Source organism: Amblyomma maculatum, chromosome 2, assembly GCF_055883805.1.
Source record: "Amblyomma maculatum isolate TAMU_Amacu chromosome 2, ASM5588380v1, whole genome shotgun sequence".
Classification (NCBI taxonomy): domain Eukaryota; kingdom Metazoa; phylum Arthropoda; class Arachnida; order Ixodida; family Ixodidae; genus Amblyomma; species Amblyomma maculatum.
The window spans coordinates 142,942,925-142,961,597 of record NC_139345.1 but is presented as its reverse complement, the minus strand read 5'-3'; the positions used below and the strand labels follow the sequence as shown (position 1 = coordinate 142,961,597).

Here is an 18,673-nt window from a genome sequence, read left to right as displayed (position 1 = left end):
CCAACGATCCCACTGTCTCACATCACGCCTCTGAATTGAGCGCTGTTATTATTTTCTCCAGTCATCGAGAGTTCGCGGTGCGCATGAAAAGGTAGTGACCTTTTTGGGTTTAAACCGAACCTTTCAAAATGTTTTCGGCGTACCTTTACCGGTGTTTTTCGAAAGGAATTCAAGCGCAAATGATTTGCAGTATGTGCGTTTTTTGTTTTTCGCTTTTCTGTCCTTTGACAGAACAGTACTCTCGATACTTATAAGATCTCAAGGAGCCACTGCCTTTTCGTAGAGAAATTTTTTAGAGTACGGCAGTCAAGCACTGAGAACAGCCGATGGCCGTAGAGCAGCCTGAGTAATGAGAAATAGCAGTTTGTACCGCCTTACAACTGCCTAACTATATATATATATATATATATATATATATATATATATATATATATGTGTGTGTGTGTGTGGGGGGGGGGGGGGTGCGTGTGTGCGTGCGTGGGTGTGTGTGTGAGTGTGTGCGTATGCGTGCGTGAATTTTCTCTCGCGCTCTGTGACATATCTTAGCCATTTGGACAGCTGTACGGGAAAGAAACGACAAGCGAAGTTCGATGACTGTTGGAAAGCCCGGTTTAACAGCGTGTCAAAACGATCACGTTACGCCCTGTTGCACCGCCAGGTTAACTTTTTTCCTGCCTAAGACAACCAGAGGTTATATAAACGGGTTTGTTGCACCGTCGCGCACGTGGCGTTATGCAAGAATAGGCGGCCGAAGAACCCAGCAGCGATAGGCTTGCCGCAGAAGGAATAAACTTGGAGACAGCAGCAGCGAAAATCGCGATCAGGAGTATAGTTGGCCGCGGTTTGCTTTGAATGGCGGACTCGCGTGCATATATTTATACGAACATTCGAATGTTGAACATCAAGAAAATATGAGGGGGCTGCGACCTCCCTCCTTCCAGTGAAAAATTTTACAGGAAACCCCACTGGCAACATTTTTTCGTAGAAGAAAATTCCAAGATATGCACGACCGGCCCTCAAAGAGTCGCCCATATATATCCACAGGTGCTCGAAAATGACACGCTACCCTGCGCGTAATCACCAGCCTTTGTGGGCTGTAGCCATGTCGTTGGAATAGTCAGAAACGCAAAACCATGAAAGCGTTCAGCGAGCGGCAAATCAACAGGAAACAGAAGAAAACTTCGCGGGAGCACAGCTTTGTAAAATGCTGTTGCAGTTCATCGCATGCCGAAACAATGAACTGCGTACGTGCTTGTCCAAGAGAGAAAAGTTCGGCTTCCCGCACGCAGTGCTCGTGCACTGTCTGCTACAAGCGACTTGATTCGCCTGTACGTCTTCAGTGCCTTGAACCGCGCGAGCATCGCCTTGGCCTCAATTGCGCGCAACTAACCCTTGTCGCGTCTGGAGTCATGACCCGGTAAGTTTTATTTACGCCAACTGTCGTCTCCGTTCTGACTGCATTGTGATTTCATTCAAATATTTTACTCAATAAATGTATACAGCCCGATATGTTGCCCGGAGCACCGCTTCTCATAGCGTTCTGAAACAGACTGACAAGTATGCGTGCCATCAATGTTTCAGTTAAGCATTAGAATTGACAAGAAGGAAGAAACTGTGCGCCTTGTGTCTACAGACTCTGGCCACCCACCACCTGAAAGTTAGGAAGAACCACCTGCCGCATTGAGAGGTGGCGAAATGAGGAGAAAGGTATTTTCTCTTTCCTCTAGCAGGGAAAGGGTGAAAGAGACGAAACACTTGGATATAACCAAAGATGTCTGAAACCGAGTAGTCGAGTATAAAGAAAATATTGAATGTGCTCGTTTTCTCATTCCCTCCTCAACAATAAAATCGATCGCCCTATTATTTTTTTTTTTTTTTTTCATCACGGCTTTTGGTACTTTTGACATCTGAGAGCAGGCTTTCGCTGCGCGCTTCATACTGAGCAGCCAAGCTACAGTTCCTATTGAGGCGTCTAAAGCTCTGTCCTCTCGGAGCAGCGTCTTCGTATGCGTTTCAGCTTCCCTTTATTGTGCCTTGTTGCCCTGTGCTCTGTGCATACTTTTCAATTTTTAACGCCGTCTATCAGTTCTTGGTGTTTTTGTCGCCACGCTTGCGATGCGGTCGGAATACCGTAAATAATGTGCCTTGACTCAAATCGCTAATTAAAGAATGATTGATTTGCTGGAGGCTGGTGGCATATCAACGGAGCGGAGTTTGTCGAAATAAGAGCATACCTGAAACTGGAGCGCCTCAACCTGCGTGTGTAGCGTGGCGCTCCCTCTATACACCTATACCGATTGAGTGCACGGAGCCCACTTACTGCTACTGTGGCGACGCATGTTCGCATTATTCGAACCTAATCGATATATACTGCCGGAAACCGAACAGGTGGAGTTACTCAACCCTCTCAAAAATGAAGCGGCTGGCAAGAGGTGCCATTCAGCACACCCAAACGATTGTGCCGAAGGGCCGGCAACGCAGTTAGACAACTTGAAGTGATCCCGGAAATATTTTTGTTATGTTTTAATCCAATAAATCCGCAGATGTGGTCATTGTAACTATTCGCGTCAAATTGAAAATCTCTGCCGGACTCTTTATTTTACAAATAATTAAAAAAATAAATTGCTCCTCGTGACCGATTAGGACGACACCTCACGGTGCATTCTTATCCGCCTCCTTCCCGTTGACGTCATCTGAGCTTTCGGTTTGCGCCTTCTCATTGGGCGCGACCTGTTTACTTTTAGTACGCGAGCTCTAGTGCCCTCCATTCGCTGAATTCAGCGATGCCTCTGTTTTGCCGTCTTTTGCCAAGAAGTCACTGGCCGCCAACTTGGACAAAGCCGTTTTTGAGATGTGAATGGAGCCTATCGGGACTCTTGAGTTCAGAGTCAGGCATGCTCTACTCCTATACATAGCTTCGGATGCAAAGAGGAAATTTATATCGATGTCGGGTGGCCTTCCGAATAATGTACGCCAACGAATATACTCGACCCAAAACAGAACAGAAGTGTACCTATTTGGCCTATAGCTATTTATGGTTGTGGGCGTGCACTTCGGGTGTGACACGAAGATTTTCCTAGTTCCAAGCGTTCGCAGCAGGCTCATGCTGCACTGAGGTGTAGCAAAAGTTGCGAAAGCTGGCCGCATTATCAGCTCTGCGCTTCAGCAGTCTCAACTGGCCATAGCTATAGTTGTGCAATGTATTATCGTCGGTAAGCAATACATGAACTTGAGGAAGTACAAAACGCGCGTCCTAAAAAAATTGTTTGAAGTGAAATTAACGCAGCTGTGTTACCTGTCTCGTGCCAATAATAATAATAGCGCCACAAAGTACAGTTTTGTATACTTTTTCTTCGTACTTATGTCTGGCCGTTTACTTGGGAGAATTTAGTGGCATATCTATATATTTCTTTTTTTCGCATCGACGCGTGTTGAGTTGAGGGAGAGAGAAGGAGCATAACTTTCGATCGACAATATATTTCGTGTCACTGAAATTAGCTGGATTGTTTTTGCATTGCGGAGGCAAACGATGAATTACCGACCGTTCGCGCTTGTTTTCTAGCCTTCGTAAATATATTTGCATGGTTCTAAGTGCGTCCTGGGAGACATACCTAATTGCAACCACCTTATCCATGACCTAACCTACGGCCTGGTGGCGCAGAGCACGTGTTTCATATACCGGAAGTCCTGGGATATTGTGATCCTGATGTGTCGTGACCAGTGCGTTCCGAAGGTGTGAACAATACAGGTTAGCTATGCTTACTGCACTGAACCGATTGTAGCACCAGTAGACCTGTAGAGGCCTGCAACACGTCAACGATAGTAGCAGCGCGAGCTCATTAGAAGTTGACACCTATTAGCTAGTCGTCTTTCAAGGGACGAAATGGCGTCTTCCATCCACTGTGGCGCGCTAAGCCTCGTCAAGTCGACGGCGCAGGTAGGCGCTCTGTGCCAAGGCGAAGCGGAGGCGGCGCCGTCCTCCTCCGCACACCCATCCGTCAACCAGGCTGCTTTTGCCGTAATTAAGCACACGCTTCTTAGGCTCATTTGCTTTTGCCTGATAGTGTATCCTCACGAAAACTCTTTTTTAACACGTATACTTACAAGCTTGCCGACATATTGGTTATCGCTACGTGCACCAGCGTGGTTTAAGGTAAAGCCATTAAATCTTTCTGAGTTCACTAACGCCGGTTCTGCCAGCAAACAGAATGGGCTGAGCGGATACATCTCTCAGTCTCTGTCCGCTGCATAAAACTACACGCAGCAGTAGCTTAAAAATAAATAAAAGAAACCGTCACAGCGATTCCACTTGTGCAAGGCCAGGCGGTTTTATATTTGTCGCATTGTGCACTTTAGTACGCCTACCCGTGTGTGTGTGTGTATATATATATATATATATATATATATATATATATATATATAATTATGGCCACCTAAAATACCTATATATGAGTATACAGTAGCACTTAATTCAATATATGCAAGGAGGAATAGTAGCTATACGCAGTTGCTATGCAGTCACCAGAAAACCTCGTGCGCGAGGCGACTCGCTCGCGCGTCGTCAGTGCGAATACCGCGCATCTATACCGCCGCCTATACCAAGCAGGCGGTATAACAATAACAATGCACGCTGCAAGCATTTCGCAACGCGCGCATGGAATCCCCGCTCAGGGTCGGTGCTTCAGAAGCAGCACTGAACATTTTTTCCGGGCTTGGCAATACTAACCGGGGACGTATAGACGCACATGCCCACACTCGCTCTTCTAAAGGGTGTCGAAACACTGAGTATAACACAAGGGCGAACACCCGCCAACGAATACTCTTCACGAAAGTTCGAGTAGTAATAGCCCTTCACATTTCCGGTATGAAGGGATATTGCGCCAAGTGATGGCCGTCGAAGTCAAGCAAGTATCGTATTATACCTAAGCGCCATAAATAAAAAGACGCTTTTACATCCACTACTCATGAACTGTCGTGCAGTTGACATAGCGGTGCAGGAGTTCGTTCAGGTGTCATACACCAAGCATGCTCCGTTTGACCCACGGAGTGGTTTGCAGCCTCCGTACGAATCCTAGCAGCTGCTCCATTCATGTATGGCCGGCCTTTCTCCGGTGCCGGTAAAGGGAGCTATGCTTACTAGCGAATGATATCTCGTCGCTACAACCTGCGCGCTGGCAGGATGTGGCCTATAGCGTAAAACAGTCTTTCTTTTTCGCTTCCGTCTGAACGCGCTGATTCCTCACTGGCCTCAAGGAGTTCGCGGACAGGCGGCACTGCGTTGGTAAAGCATTTTATGATGGTGCACGGGTGTGCACTTCGGGTGTGACAAAAAAAAAAAAACGATTTCAAATTTTCGTATATCGCTTTTTCTTTTTCTTTTTGCTCAGTTCCAAGCGTTCGCAGCAGGCTCATGCTGCACTGAGATGTAGCAAAAGTCGCGAAAGCTGGCCGTCTTATCAGTTCTGCGCTTCAGCAGTCGCAACTTCCCATAACTGTAGCTGTGCAATATAGTATCGTCGTTTAAGCAATACACAAGGAAATTCGAGGAAATTCGAAAAGCGCGTTCCAAAGAATTGTCTGAGTGAAATCAATGCTGCCTTGTCGAGGCTGTCTCGTGCCAAAAAGTGGAAGTTTGTATACTTCTCCTTCGTATTTATATCTGGCCGTTTATTTCGGAGGGTTTAGTGGTATTTCAGACCGCCAGGGTTGGTCAAAAAGGTTCAAGGTGAATTTCCGTAAATCTTCGAAGCAATTCTGTGAGCTCCGCCGATGTCTATAGAAGAGTAGGGGTAAATATCCTGCCACTGCTTCTCTCGTAATATTCATTCACCTTACCTTATCCTTTAAAAGTAACACGCGTGTCACGTTGTTGTTCCACGTCGAGAGCGAAGCTGTCCAACGCTGAGGCACACGGGACTGTGCTCTAAAAGTCAAGTTCGCTGATATTAGGGGAAATCGTCGACCTATATATATAGTCATATCTCAAACATGACTAGGCACGAAAACCCTGACCACGCGTGACTGTATACATTATTACACGACGCTGGACTGTAAATACAGATTTTCCAACAAGCCCATGGCGATGTCTCCTTTAATCTATACTTTATATACCCTCAACAATTCAAGCACTTCGCTCTTAGTCGACAAAAAAAAAAAAAAACAATAAAGAAGGGGCCGTGTCGTAGCACTGACAGTCCTAGTGGGGCGTTGCACGTTCCTGGCATAAGCTTATTGCGAAAATACCGGTACTCAGTGGAATCTCTTGCTGCCCGGAAGACAAAGCACATGATTCCGCTCGAGGCGCCTCTCCATTTCAGGCTCAGTTTTAATCAAGTCACCCCATGTTCTCTTAGTTCGTTCAAGGTATTCATTACCGATTACACGCTTTTTTACGTGGTCATGAAAACTTCGGGTCTTACCCCAGGTGTTCTCCGAAAAAATCAAAAGAAAAAAAAAACGCGTGGATGTTTTTTTTTTTTTTTTTTTTTTGCGCAGCTATAAATAAACCTTCACGCGCTTAGGCTAGCTTGCTAACAATTAACACGCATACGCCACCTCATCATTCAGCCACCCGGAGAATCACGGCATGGTCCTTCGCCACGGCATTTGTTATAAAGTTTATAGTTTTTTTCTAAATAACGTTCATTTCGGTCGCTGCTGGGATTAAGCCCACTCATAAATACTTAAATATACGGTATGGGAAGAAAAAGGTTTGGCGCGGCGTGAAGGGCTGAACAGCGAATGAGCGACAGAAGGAACAAAACTGACTTTAAAAGCAAGGAAATATATGCTCCCCTGTGAACAGCGCCTTTTTCTGGTCCGCCCTCGTGGCACAAGAAAAATACGAGTAAACTCGAAAGCACCGCGACAATCCACGTTTTCTATAGCAGAAAGCACTGTTCAAGTGACGAAAAATGGTTCTGAGTCGAAGTTACCTGAGGAGTTATTTGTTATGAGCGTGCACTCATAGCGGATGTTTCGAGCAGTAAATGGTCTTGACTACCGCTCTTGTCTAGTGGTCCGCGTTGTATTCATTGACGTCATAAATGACTGCGAAGAAGTGAGTACTCTCTGTTGTACAGAGTAGCTATGCCTAGTTACTGAGTCGGGGGTATTCTGCCGCTGATAAATAAGAGGAATTAAAGAAAATTGTGGTCACTTCGGTGCCGTTTCGGTTCAATTGGAAGACGGAATGACAATACGACGTCGAAGACAAAAATGCGTTGTTTAAGAAATAGCTAAACAATTAGAGCTCAGTTTTCAGCCAGTGCGCATGCGCAATTTCCAGGCACATATATTAAAACACACTTTCATAGATACTCCGTCTCTGTATCCGTCTAGCCCCTGAACTGACCTTTGGAAACGACTAGTGCTGGGATGAATGTGCGACGTTTACTGACACCGTTGCACTTTGCACGGTTGCCAGACCAGAAAAGAGAAAGAGCTCGCTCTCAGTTAGGCTTAAGCGCGAACATTCCTTGGCAATTTTTCGCTAATCGAGATCACTCCTTTGTTCAGCTGCATATAATTTGGTTCTTACTAGCGTTCTACGCCAGTAACTCTCTAGGTACTGACTCGTCCAGGGACTCCTCCGAGATTCTTGTCTTGAGGAACGACTTCATCCCGATGGCGTCCAATCCACTTTCGCCTTTGAAGGGAGCAGGGGCGACACACCTCTCGCAACAAAGCACGGCCACGACCAGGCATACAGACCTCAAAAGACGCACAGAAAAATAACGTCGCGTACGTCACATCCGAACCAGGAGGAACACTCTGTAGATACTGTTCACTACACAACAGGGCCCGGTGCGCACAGTACCCTGGCTGGGTCGTCACTAAGGTGTAGACACGTCTCTCTGCGGACCTGTGGAGGTCGGTACGAGAGGGATAAGCGCGAGAGGGAGACAGCTCAGCGGCGTGTCGAGTGCCTCCGGGCCTCACGCAGCGGTGAGCGCCGTTTGGCACGGGACGTGTGTCTTCTCCGCGGTGGCCGAAGAGCGGGCGACGGCAGCAGCGTCACAGAGCCTCATTGTCTCCGGCAGTTGTGCTTTGACGTAAGGAATAATTCGCAGGCTCTCTCGTTAACGGCTCCCAAGTCCCCGGTGTCTTTCGGGAATAAGGCTTTTGTCTTCTAGTCACACGGCCTAGCTGCCGGATCGACAGTCGCGCTCTCCCGTTCTCTTCGCCCGTTCCGACACTCCTTGGTTGCCGGTTCGAACCTTTTCCTTTTCTATTTTTCCTTACCGCGACCGCTGTTGTTATTGTCGTTTGTGTTTTTCTTTCTTCACATCGTGGAGTAGAGGCTCCACGCGTTTTGTTCTTTTGTTTGGGGTCGCGGCTGCGACGGAGGTGCGGTGGGTGCGCGTAAGAGCACCGCACCTCCGAAAGGCAGGCAGCGGCGAAAACACGCGGCCATCCATCAAGCCTTCCTCACCAAGCCCTCTTCCCCCTCCTCTGTGCGAATGGATGCTTTTGTTCTTCGGGCCCCATTACCTTCCCTAGGGAGCTGCAAGTTTTGTTATGAAACGGCCGAAGGGGGTGACCGAGTTGGTGAAGTCCTCGCGTTGTTCCTTCGCCTCTAGCGCGTCGTGGTTGATTGATAAAGGAGAAGTCGCCGGCGGGTGAGCTCATTTCCGTTGCCTCATTTTCTCTTGGTTCGAGTGACAAATGTGCCAAGGGCCGAAGGTCATACTGTGACAAAATTTGAGGTGCCTTCCACTCTACCACCCTTCCTTCCTTCCTTCCTTCCTTCCTTCCTTCCTTCCTTCCTTCCTTCCTTCCTTCCTTCCTTCCTTCCTTCCTTCCTTCCTTCCTTCCTTCCTTCCTTCCTTCCTTCCTTCCTTCCTTCCTTCCTTCCTTCCTTCCTTCCTTCCTTCCTTCCTTCCTTCCTTCCTTCCTTCCTTCCTTCCTTCCTTCCTTCCTTCCTTCCTTCCTTCCTTCCTTCCTTCCTTCCTTCCTTCCTTCCTTCCTTCCTTCCTTCCTTCCTTCCTTCCTTCCTTCCTTCCTTCCTTCCTTCCTTCCTTCCTTCCTTCCTTCCTTCCTTCCTTCCTTCCTTCCTTCCTTCCTTCCTTCCTTCCTTCCTTCCTTCCTTCCTTCCTTCCTTCCTTCCTTCCTTCCTTCCTTCCTTCCTTCCTTCCTTCCTTCCTTCCTTCCTTCCTTCCTTCCTTCCTTCCTTCCTTCCTTCCTTCCTTCCTTCCTTCCTTCCTTCCTTCCTTCCTTCCTTCCTTCCTTCCTTCCTTCCTTCCTTCCTTCCTTCCTTCCTTCCTTCCCCTCTGTCTCTCTTCTACATGCGTGTTAGGTACTTAAGCGCTTTGGAGAACGGCTGAACGGCTGACCAACTCCTCGATCTAGTACCATTTCACAACGATAACTAGTATTCACGCAGCCTGTAATTATTACATCGACCAGTCTGGCCGATTTATACATTGTCTTTCCTTCTTTAGGCCGGGCATGCCTCAGCAAAAAAAAAAAGAAAAAGAAAAACCGTAAGCAACAGATTACCTGCAATGGTGGGAAGAAATCATAGAGCGCATGAAAATGATCTCTGATTTTTTTTTCTTGTCTTGTAGCGGCTGTATAAGATGTAGTTTTCAGGCTCAGCGCCCTCAAAAGGCCAGTCTAAACCAACCTTACCTTCATTGATGTTCAATTTCAATGTGCCGGCATTTCAGAAAGCCAAAAAAAGAAGGTCCTTCCCAAATTGTGTAAGCTTACCACACGCTCTTCACGTAGGTACTCAGCGAGACTACCTATGTCTCCCTTGCTATCTTATCGCAATTACACTCACGGAGTAATGAATACAAGATTGGGGGACGCATATTTCTTCTGCAGCCAAGGCTGAGAAAGTATTATTTCCAAAATTCAGCCTGCGAGCTTTTTGGCTTTTGTCTTTCATGGCTTCAAGGGCCCTCGCACACGCCCGCGCTCCGCGACCACGCCGTCAGCGGCGCGTGGCCCGACCTTGGCGCGCGCGATCGGCCTTACGCGCGGACTACAAGTGCGTCTTTGTAACGCGGAAGCAACGGCGTGTAGCCACCGTTGTGTGTTCGTGTATCTCGCGGCAAGCGCGGGGTGGAAGAATGCCGGGCAACAGAGCGTGTCCGAGACCGGCATCTCGCCGCATCGGAGGCAGCGAACGTTGTCCGTTGCGTTGCGCTGATGGGCTTCCACTCGGCCTGAGTCACAGGGGGAGCGGCACGCTCCGTGCGTGTGCCTATGCTCTTGGAGACGGGCCGCCCTCTTGCTGCAAATGGCGTATTCAGCCGCGTGACAGTGAATGGGCGCGAGCCATCGCTGCATTACACTTTTTGAGAAGAGCGTACCGGAACAGTTTCTCCACTAAAGGGTGTAAAGTCCCATGCGACTTTCTCTCTCTTTCATGGAATCTTGGTACATTAGATTTGCGGGTAAAGTGTACTACGTGCCTCGTTTATGACGTATGTACAAGGTGATTTACTTCTAGCTTTAACACTGTAACTTCTTTCAAAGCACCAAATTGAGTCCGACCTGGCTATGCAATAATGCCAAGTGGCATGCCAACCGAAGCACCACCTCCAGGTCCCTCCGTACATGTATCACTTTGCTTCCATATGCGGTTGCGTCGGACGCAGTCTTGATTCTAATGCCGTGCCAGTGTTACAGCTGGAAGTGGATGACCCAGTACATTTATCGGTAATCCTGTGTTACTGATCTGCCTGGCATACTCTCTAGCGGGTGTGTCCCGTGATGGAGGTGTAACGTGTATTGTAGGAACAGCATACTGAATGAGAGTACGTTACTGTGCAGCGGGAGTTTGCCAGGAGTTTGTACCCATTAAAGGTGTGAGTGACGCTCAACCTGAGGAAGAGAAAATACGTGTTGGACTTTTGTCTTGTCCAAAACGTGAAAATGTGCGCGCATAACAAGAATTGTGTTAAATAAAGCTGTAAAAAGTTAAGGCAGTTGAACATAAGTACACTCTGGTTTGCTCACGGTGGTTAGGGATAGGAATTGGAGTTCTAAGAGTAGAAATACTCAGGTTAACGTGATGGCACGATTCAAAATGTTCAACGTTCTACTCGTACCGGCCGCAGATAACACATACGCTGAAAGGAAACAGGTGGCTGGAAGTCTGCCACGAGCAACAGCAAAAAAAAAAAAAAAAAAAAAAAAAAAAAGAAAAAAAAAAAAAAAAAACGAAAATAAAAGCACTGTGCGGTCAAATTTAATTCGGTGAGTATTTATGTGGTTTGGTGACAATGGTTAGCACCGCACACAGGCGATACGTCCGGTGATACGTCAGGCGATACGTCAGCGGTCACGTGCAACCAGTATAGTAGCGCCAAAAAGACTCCGCTAACAGCTTATAGCACAGAGAAACGAGCAAACGCTCAGCGCAGCCCAGTGCAGCAGAAGTGTAGTGTCGATCAACCACCATTTTTTTTTTTTAAGTCACGGAAAAAATAAAACACGAAAACGTAGAGAGCTGTGGTTATGGGGCATGTAAACAATGGCGGGTTTAACGGTCATTTATTTGCCTTTCAGACATTGTCTGACTGGCGCATTTTTTATTTTTTTTTGTTCGAACGATTGCAGTCAAAAAGTTAGGGAGATAAAATATTTAGGTCCCACATTAAGAGTATGGACGATTACAGCCTGTGGTTCTGTCTAATTACATAAATAATTATTAGCATACAGCCTTAATATACGACATTACATGAAAGCCTACGCGACATATCACACGTCAAACTCTGCTAAAGCCGCTGCCTTAAAACTATCGTTTAAAAAAATCTTGCGTCATTTTAAAACTCGTGGAAGAGCCGTTTTCAGAAAACGACACTATCATACGCGGTTTCTTCTTTTCGTTTTCACTGCACGAAAACAATCTTCCCGCAATTAACGCAATCATCCAGCGTCAGTCATAGCATAAAATTATGACCGCAGAAAGTACGATAAGCATCACAAAAAGGGTGCAACGACGCGTGACTAACCAAGTTACCCAATTAGCAAAAACGAATTATAGTTTCATGCCATTAACAAGCCCCATTATTTCTGAACTGTTCCCTACTCAGTGCATATACCTTCTGCAAATTGAAGAGAAAAAAAAATAATGCCATTAACCCCTAGAGCATTCGCCTTCAGCCACGCGCATGCGCAAATCATGGGGCTGCGGATAGGCTTTCAAGAAGTGGCGATGAGGTCCTTAGCTTAACACATGGTCTCGAGATCTTTTCCCTGTGACGTTGATGCCACTTTTTGCCTGATTCTCGGTGCCATCAGCTTCGGTAGCGCTGCACGTAACTTTCTTTCGCCGTCTCAAGAGTGGGTGCGGTCGGATGGGTGCACAGTCGAGCGGACCAGATCAATCAACCACTCCTGTGAGTCAGCGTATGTACACCGAAACAGAGAGATAGAGCAGGGAAGAGAGTGAGGGGGGGGGGGGGGGGGGGGGGGGGGCGCTGTATCATGGAGCTTTCGCAGTTCTACAGCCAAATCTTATGTGAAGTTAACGTCATCAGCGTTTCATGTTTAGCGCAGCTTGTCGGCATATTTGTGCGCTTCTTTCTGAAATAAACAGCGAAGACACAGCCTCCACCCTTGGACTCGACAACCGATGCCATCCTGCACAACTGATAAAACAACCGGGTAAAGCCATGTCCTGATAAGGAGGTATTATTCATCAGCCTGTTTCCTACAGGTGACTCCACAATTCATGGGCCTGCAAAAGTTCGCACCGATCTGCGAGGCACATTTTAAAATACTCCGAATAATACCACGTCTGCGAAATCAACGATCTCCACTGAGCAGACGACGACGACGGGAAACTCCGTGGTGCCACCGGGAATGTCGTCTGGGAGCGCTGGACTGGTTTTCTGACCAAGTACGTTGCGGCCTCGCATCAACCGGAATACAAAATATATTTTAAAACAAACGCCAGAGACAAGAGGGAGAAGAAAGAAGGCAACCGGCCTCCAGCACTGCAGGACGTAAAACAAAACGCGTCTGACCAGGCGTACGCTGCGCGAACCACCAAGTCGGTTAAGGTGAAGGCCGGTCGCGCGTCACAGTGCGTGGGCAATGCTTCAAGAAAAAGAGCCGGTCACGCGAGGTGGAACCGTGTTGCGCCGCGAACACCGAAGGAGTCTAACTACGTGCACAGGATCGACTGGTTTGTGAAGGGGAAAGGAGCAATGCACGGTTCGTCTTCGAAACGTGCTGTTCGGATGCAGCAACGAGTGCAGAGCTATGGGAATCACAGTCAAGGCGGATCCTTGCATGCTCCGCTGATGAGTTTGTTGCGTGCGTGCGACGTGGACTGCTGGGCAGCGACGCTGGTCGCGTTTCGTAGCCTGTATTCAGGGTAAGGAGGGGAGACGAAGACGGGAACAACGGAATGAGAGAAGGAGTGGATATGGTTATAGATGACCGGAAAAGAAGGATTGAAAGGAGAGAATTAGTGATTCGCGCGAAGAAAGTGAAAGGGCACTCAACGATGTTCTGAGACAAAAAAAAAAAAAAAGAATAAGAAGATAACTCGCGCAGAAATAAGGAAACAGCCACAACTTCGGTCCCGTTGAGCCGATTGCGATTCCATCTCGTGTTACTTTAGCGCGTACTCGGAGACGTTTACCGGTGCATACGTTAACGTAGTCTTGTATGAAGCTTTAGAAGTCACTGCGGGGAATGCGCTGGCAATAACATCAGTCATGCGTGCACCATTGCACAGACATAATAGCGTCGCAACCGTGGTGTAATTCAGTGCAAGCTCTATTCGCACGCTCTGCTTGACAACCGCGTCGTGTTGACGTGATCGCGTCAGGACAAGCGCATCGATGAATATCGTACGCGTGCATACCACACATGTCCGTCGTTGCACAGCCAATGACGGGTTACCACCCCACGCACTCGATCTGTCGTGCCCAGTTCCGGAACCGATCAAAGTGCGTCAGGTGCTCGCGACGGGACGCTGACTGTATAGCACGTGAGTGATCAGCGTGCTTGCTGTGCTTGCGTGCTATCGGGGGGTGCCGATATGCGGGGAAAAAAGTAATTTCGGATTAGACACATGAACACGTAGCTAGAAATACATATGAAGGTAAGACATGCATGATCTACTGACGCTAACGGTACAAGGCGATTTGGCCTTGAGGCGGCGCTCTACATTTATTATTTCTTTTTAGACCTGATATCCTGTAAGCCCACTGAATTTGTGTGCTTCACATTTAGTGAGACTAACAATGAACGTGGACAGGTGCGGAAAGTCAGATTAAACAGGAACAGACATATGAGTAAGAGTCCTAGAGGGAGCGGCCTTATCTGCACGAAGCATTTCTTGAACTTATTTCGCAAAAAAGAAAAAAAAAAAAGAGGAAAGGAAGTAATCAACGCTAGTGCAGATTTTCCGTACACAATTTCTCCTTCAAAAAGGTAGGTAGGTCCAAGCGCCTGATTTTCGATGCCCTTCATTCAGACCGAGCATATGCTCCTACAACCTGATAATAAAATTACTTTGTTACGAAGAAATTTAACTCAGTTGCTGATCCGGCGACCGTCAAGCCTTCAAGAAGTCATTTTCTCTAAAGCAAAGCCTTGGACACCGCCTGATCGTCGTCGTGTCATCATCATTATCACGACCATCGTAATAAGTCGGGTTACCTCTACTGCGTGGAAATTGCCATCACCGAGAACATCCAGTTGGCATTGTCCTGCAGTGCACACATAACTACTGCCCCTCTACGAGCGAGCGAATTGCCTTCCCGAATTATTTGAATTCCCTGTCTTCGTAAAGAGGCTATCGGTTCTGTGTTCTCTATGTGAGGAGCTCTACTCACGCCCCTTTCCTCCACTCGATTCTAATATGGTATCGTTAACATGCTGAGTATAAAACGGCTTATGCATACATAACTAGCCTGCAGAACCTGCGGTCAGAGTTCATCGAAGAGCTTGCAGTGCAAAGCTCCGAACAGGGAACACGGGTGCACGTGCTCCGAACTCCGAACCCCGGGCTTGCGGAAGGCACCGCGCAGCAGGCGGCCGCCGCCATCGCCGCCGCCACGACCTCGGACGGCGCATGTTTCGCGTGGCGGCCAAGCGCGGAAGAAAAAGTCGCCTTCCGCGAAGGACACAATAGGTCATTCTCGACAGGTCGCGTTTGATCGAATACGCAGTGGGCTCTATGGGCACAATGCGAGTCCCGTTGCGTATAGAGGGAAGCTGGAGGAGGGAAGGAAGAGCCGCGGCATATAGCTAGCCCTGCGTCCTTGCCTCTGTATACAGACAAAGGCGAATGAGCTGCACAGGTTGTTTGCACCGTTACAGAGGAAGTCAGAGCTTCGTCACGTGACTAGTGTCGTGTGCAAAAAGCATATGGCTTTCATTGAATGGCGGATTGCAAAGATCTGCCTTACAGTTAAGTTTACTGTCGCTGCCATGCATGGAGCCCTAGCCAGAGTTCTCATGGACATTCAGGTGGACGCATTTCGAAAGAACTTTCTAATTGTAATCTGCATGAAAGCAGGCCTTTGTAATGGTCTGGGCAGTAGCTTTAATCTCTAAAGGCTTTTAGCCACTTCCTGAATATTAGAACATGAAGGTGACGTGCGTATTTTGATTCTTCCCTGTTTCGTAAAGGCCTGAATGTTCAAGCTGTTTTTAAAGTTAGGTCCGAATAGGTCGCAGCAAAAGAACGGAGGCGGAAAAGTTGCAAAGGCCACACAGTCTGTTTTTGCATCGTAAACACAGGTGAGATGGGGATGAGTATAGCGCGCAGAGCTCGCATCATGCCCCGCTGATGCCACTGCGCAGTATACCCGTATGGTTGGAAATATGTTATTAGCTGGACTTGTTTTTTCCAAGCTTGGTTTATTAGCCCTTAGTTTAAAGGTTCAGGGCAGCGGTTATTCATTTGACATATTAAGTCGCATGAGGGTGATTAATAAATGAAGAACAAAGAATCATTACGCACGCCGCAATGCCCAATGCAGCAACCGCTAATTCTCTTGCATTTAAAAAAATTCTGTTTTTATCTGCAGCAGTTAGCAAAATCTCTCCAATTTTTCCTTCGTTATTTTATGTCCTTTTTTTTTCTACAATCACTGATGCTCGTCGTCAACAATTAGGCGTGGAGTGCAGGGGGTTTGAAAATTGTAGTCGTTGGGCATGTTCGTGTTTATTAATTTTCCACGCTCCACCATTTATTTCAAGCAGAGGCGACTTGTGAGAAACGTTGTTGTTGATGATGATGCATTTCAGTACTGCACTGACAACATTGGCCAGAAAGTGCCTTTTATGTTCACTAAAAGCTGAGGCCAGACACCCAGTTTCCAAGCGTTTCAGTCCAAAGGAACCGAGCACCAGGCCAGAGGAAGTCCGTGCCTTCTTTTGTCATCGGTATATTCCCCTCAGCTGACGGAATCGAACCGCGCATCTCCCACAAGTGATGCACGAGAAAAGCTGGCCACCATCTGTCTGAAACCTAAGGCTACAGGTTAAAAGAAAGTACTGTTGAGAACCCGCATTCAAGCTTTAGTCAATCGAAATGCAGTTCTGAGCGGAACGAAAGGAAACACAGCTATATGACGGGATTTGGATCCCGTATATGACTCCTGCAACACACGCTAGCGTAAGCAAATTTACACCCAAATTTCTGCCAGGATTATAGGTCAACATGCTTACACGAAGAACTGGAAAATAAAACAAATTTCAGGTTGGGAGGTCGCCCATGAGCCAGGAACATGCGATTACGGTCTGACAAGAGTCGCGGTGATAGTGCCGTATTTCGGCCTAGCGCAAGATGATCGTAAAGCCGCACTGTGTAGGATAAATAAGGAAGTAATTCTTCATTAGCATCTACACAATCACAGCCATAAAGCTGCAGCAAAGCTATGCAGAGTTCACAGAAACTTCGCCATTGAAGAATTCACTTTTGGTTGGCTTGGTTGGTTTATGGGGTTTAACGTCCCAAAGCAGCTTAGGCCATAGAGAGGCCGTAGTGGAGGGATCCGGAAATTTCGACCCCCTTGGGGTTCTTTAACTGTACTGACATCGGATTGCGCAAGGATGCCTTGCTTTTCGCCTCCATCGAAAAGCGGCCGGGATTCGATCCCACATCTATGGGCACAGCACCGCTGCGCCACAGCGGCACGAGAATTCACTTTTGTCTGGGAGTGTACAACCCGGGACCACAGCTAGTCCGAGGCAATTCCTGTACTAACTAAGCTAACTACAACTGACAGCAGACGATATGGCGATGCCAAATCGATCAGCAGCTGGTAATATAGGGGACTTCGATGTATTTGCTAACTAGATGCGCGCAAGAAAATACAAAAGGAGTAGCCACCCTCTTTTCATTGCATCAATGTGTTCCAGATGAAGTAAACGTTCCGGCTCTCAGAGATGTCACGCGATGAGGCTGTTTTTCTGGAGCAACGAAGGATCGATACGCGAACGCGCTGCCGATGAGGTGACGGCACGGTGGAGCTTCTCTGGGCAGTATCGGCAATTTCTTGGAATCTTTATCTGCGGCCCTCTTTAAAAGAGGAGGGGGATGAAAACCTTGTACAATAGCAGTGGTAGCAGCTATCTTTTTCTGAGGATGCTCGAAGGTGGCTCTAAGCTTCCGTTCATTGAGACATTCGCTCCTTTTCTTCGCTGCTTTCGTAGCCAGGTCTGCACACGACTTTTACGAACGTTTAGGCAAGATTATCTTTATCTGCAAAGGTTCCACTAATTTACCTGTTCATCCTTAAAGAAAAGCAATGTACACTTTATATAGCCCCCAGAGTATGAAACCCTTTCTCCAGGGCCCCAATAGTTACTGCAATCTGACTTGCCCGATAGATCAGACTTCGCTGCTTGTCTAGGTATCGCGCCCAGATTCCCTCTTTACTTTTGGCCCATTTCTAGACCGAAAATCCTCAGATGAACCGCACTGTGCCCACGCTTGCACCTGATACATCAGCTTTAGATTATAGCATTACCACACTTTTGTGCCGTTGTAGAATTCAGGTCAGTGGATGATACGCCCACAAGAAAGGGCAAAAAGCCCGGGTCGATTAATAATTACCCGCAAAATAATTATTCGATAAATAAGAATCCGCAAAAGTGGCTATTCGCAAATAGAAATAAGAACAGGGGAGTCAGAGGGAGACAAGTGGAAGAAAGTAAGCCCTCCCTCCCCTCTTCCTTTTCTCTACCACTAAACAAAAAAGAGAGATCGCCACGTACAAATGGCATTTATCCAAAGTTTTAAAATTGTTGGAGTAAGTCCCGACTCGTCTTGAACTGAGAAGTTTTCACTGACGTCCGCATGCATTTTGACGGCTTCGAGGACAAGAGATCGGGAAGATAATTCTGAAGTCCCATGAAATGCCGCACAGAATAGTGCAGATGCTTTTAGTACGCTGATAAAAGGTCACCGCGTTTCACTTCAGGCTTCAGGGGAAACAAATGAGTGAAGCGCTGTCTTCAAGGACTTTGTTTTGTATAGTACTGTTGAACAGAAAGCACATTCATATGGATAGTCGCATGATCGCATAAATGTCTCAAAGAAGTATTTTTCAGCGGAACTCGATCACAGTTATTAGTGAAGGGCGAGCGAGGAAAATGAATGTAAAAAAAAAATTTAAATAATTAACTCTCGATCCTGCACGGTCACAAATGCCTTGGCATTATGTAGTATGGTGTGCAGAAGACG

General features: G+C 47.3%; 1 protein-coding gene across 5 annotated transcripts in view; it reads right to left on the bottom strand.

The window, feature by feature from the left end:
* The window catches only part of fray (oxidative stress responsive kinase frayed), a 156,476-nt gene that overhangs the window by 20,892 nt on the left and 116,911 nt on the right, over positions 1 to 18,673 (bottom strand). The window contains exon 1 of one of the 5 annotated variants that reach the window (XM_084595355.1): positions 7,576 to 7,985. The exons of the other annotated variants lie outside the window; for them this stretch is intronic. Coding sequence (XP_084451481.1) covers positions 7,576 to 7,622 — 47 coding nt within the window. The 5' untranslated portion in view covers positions 7,623 to 7,985. Of the gene's footprint in view, positions 1 to 7,575; positions 7,986 to 18,673 lie in introns of those variants that run through there. 5 annotated transcript variants of the gene reach the window in all.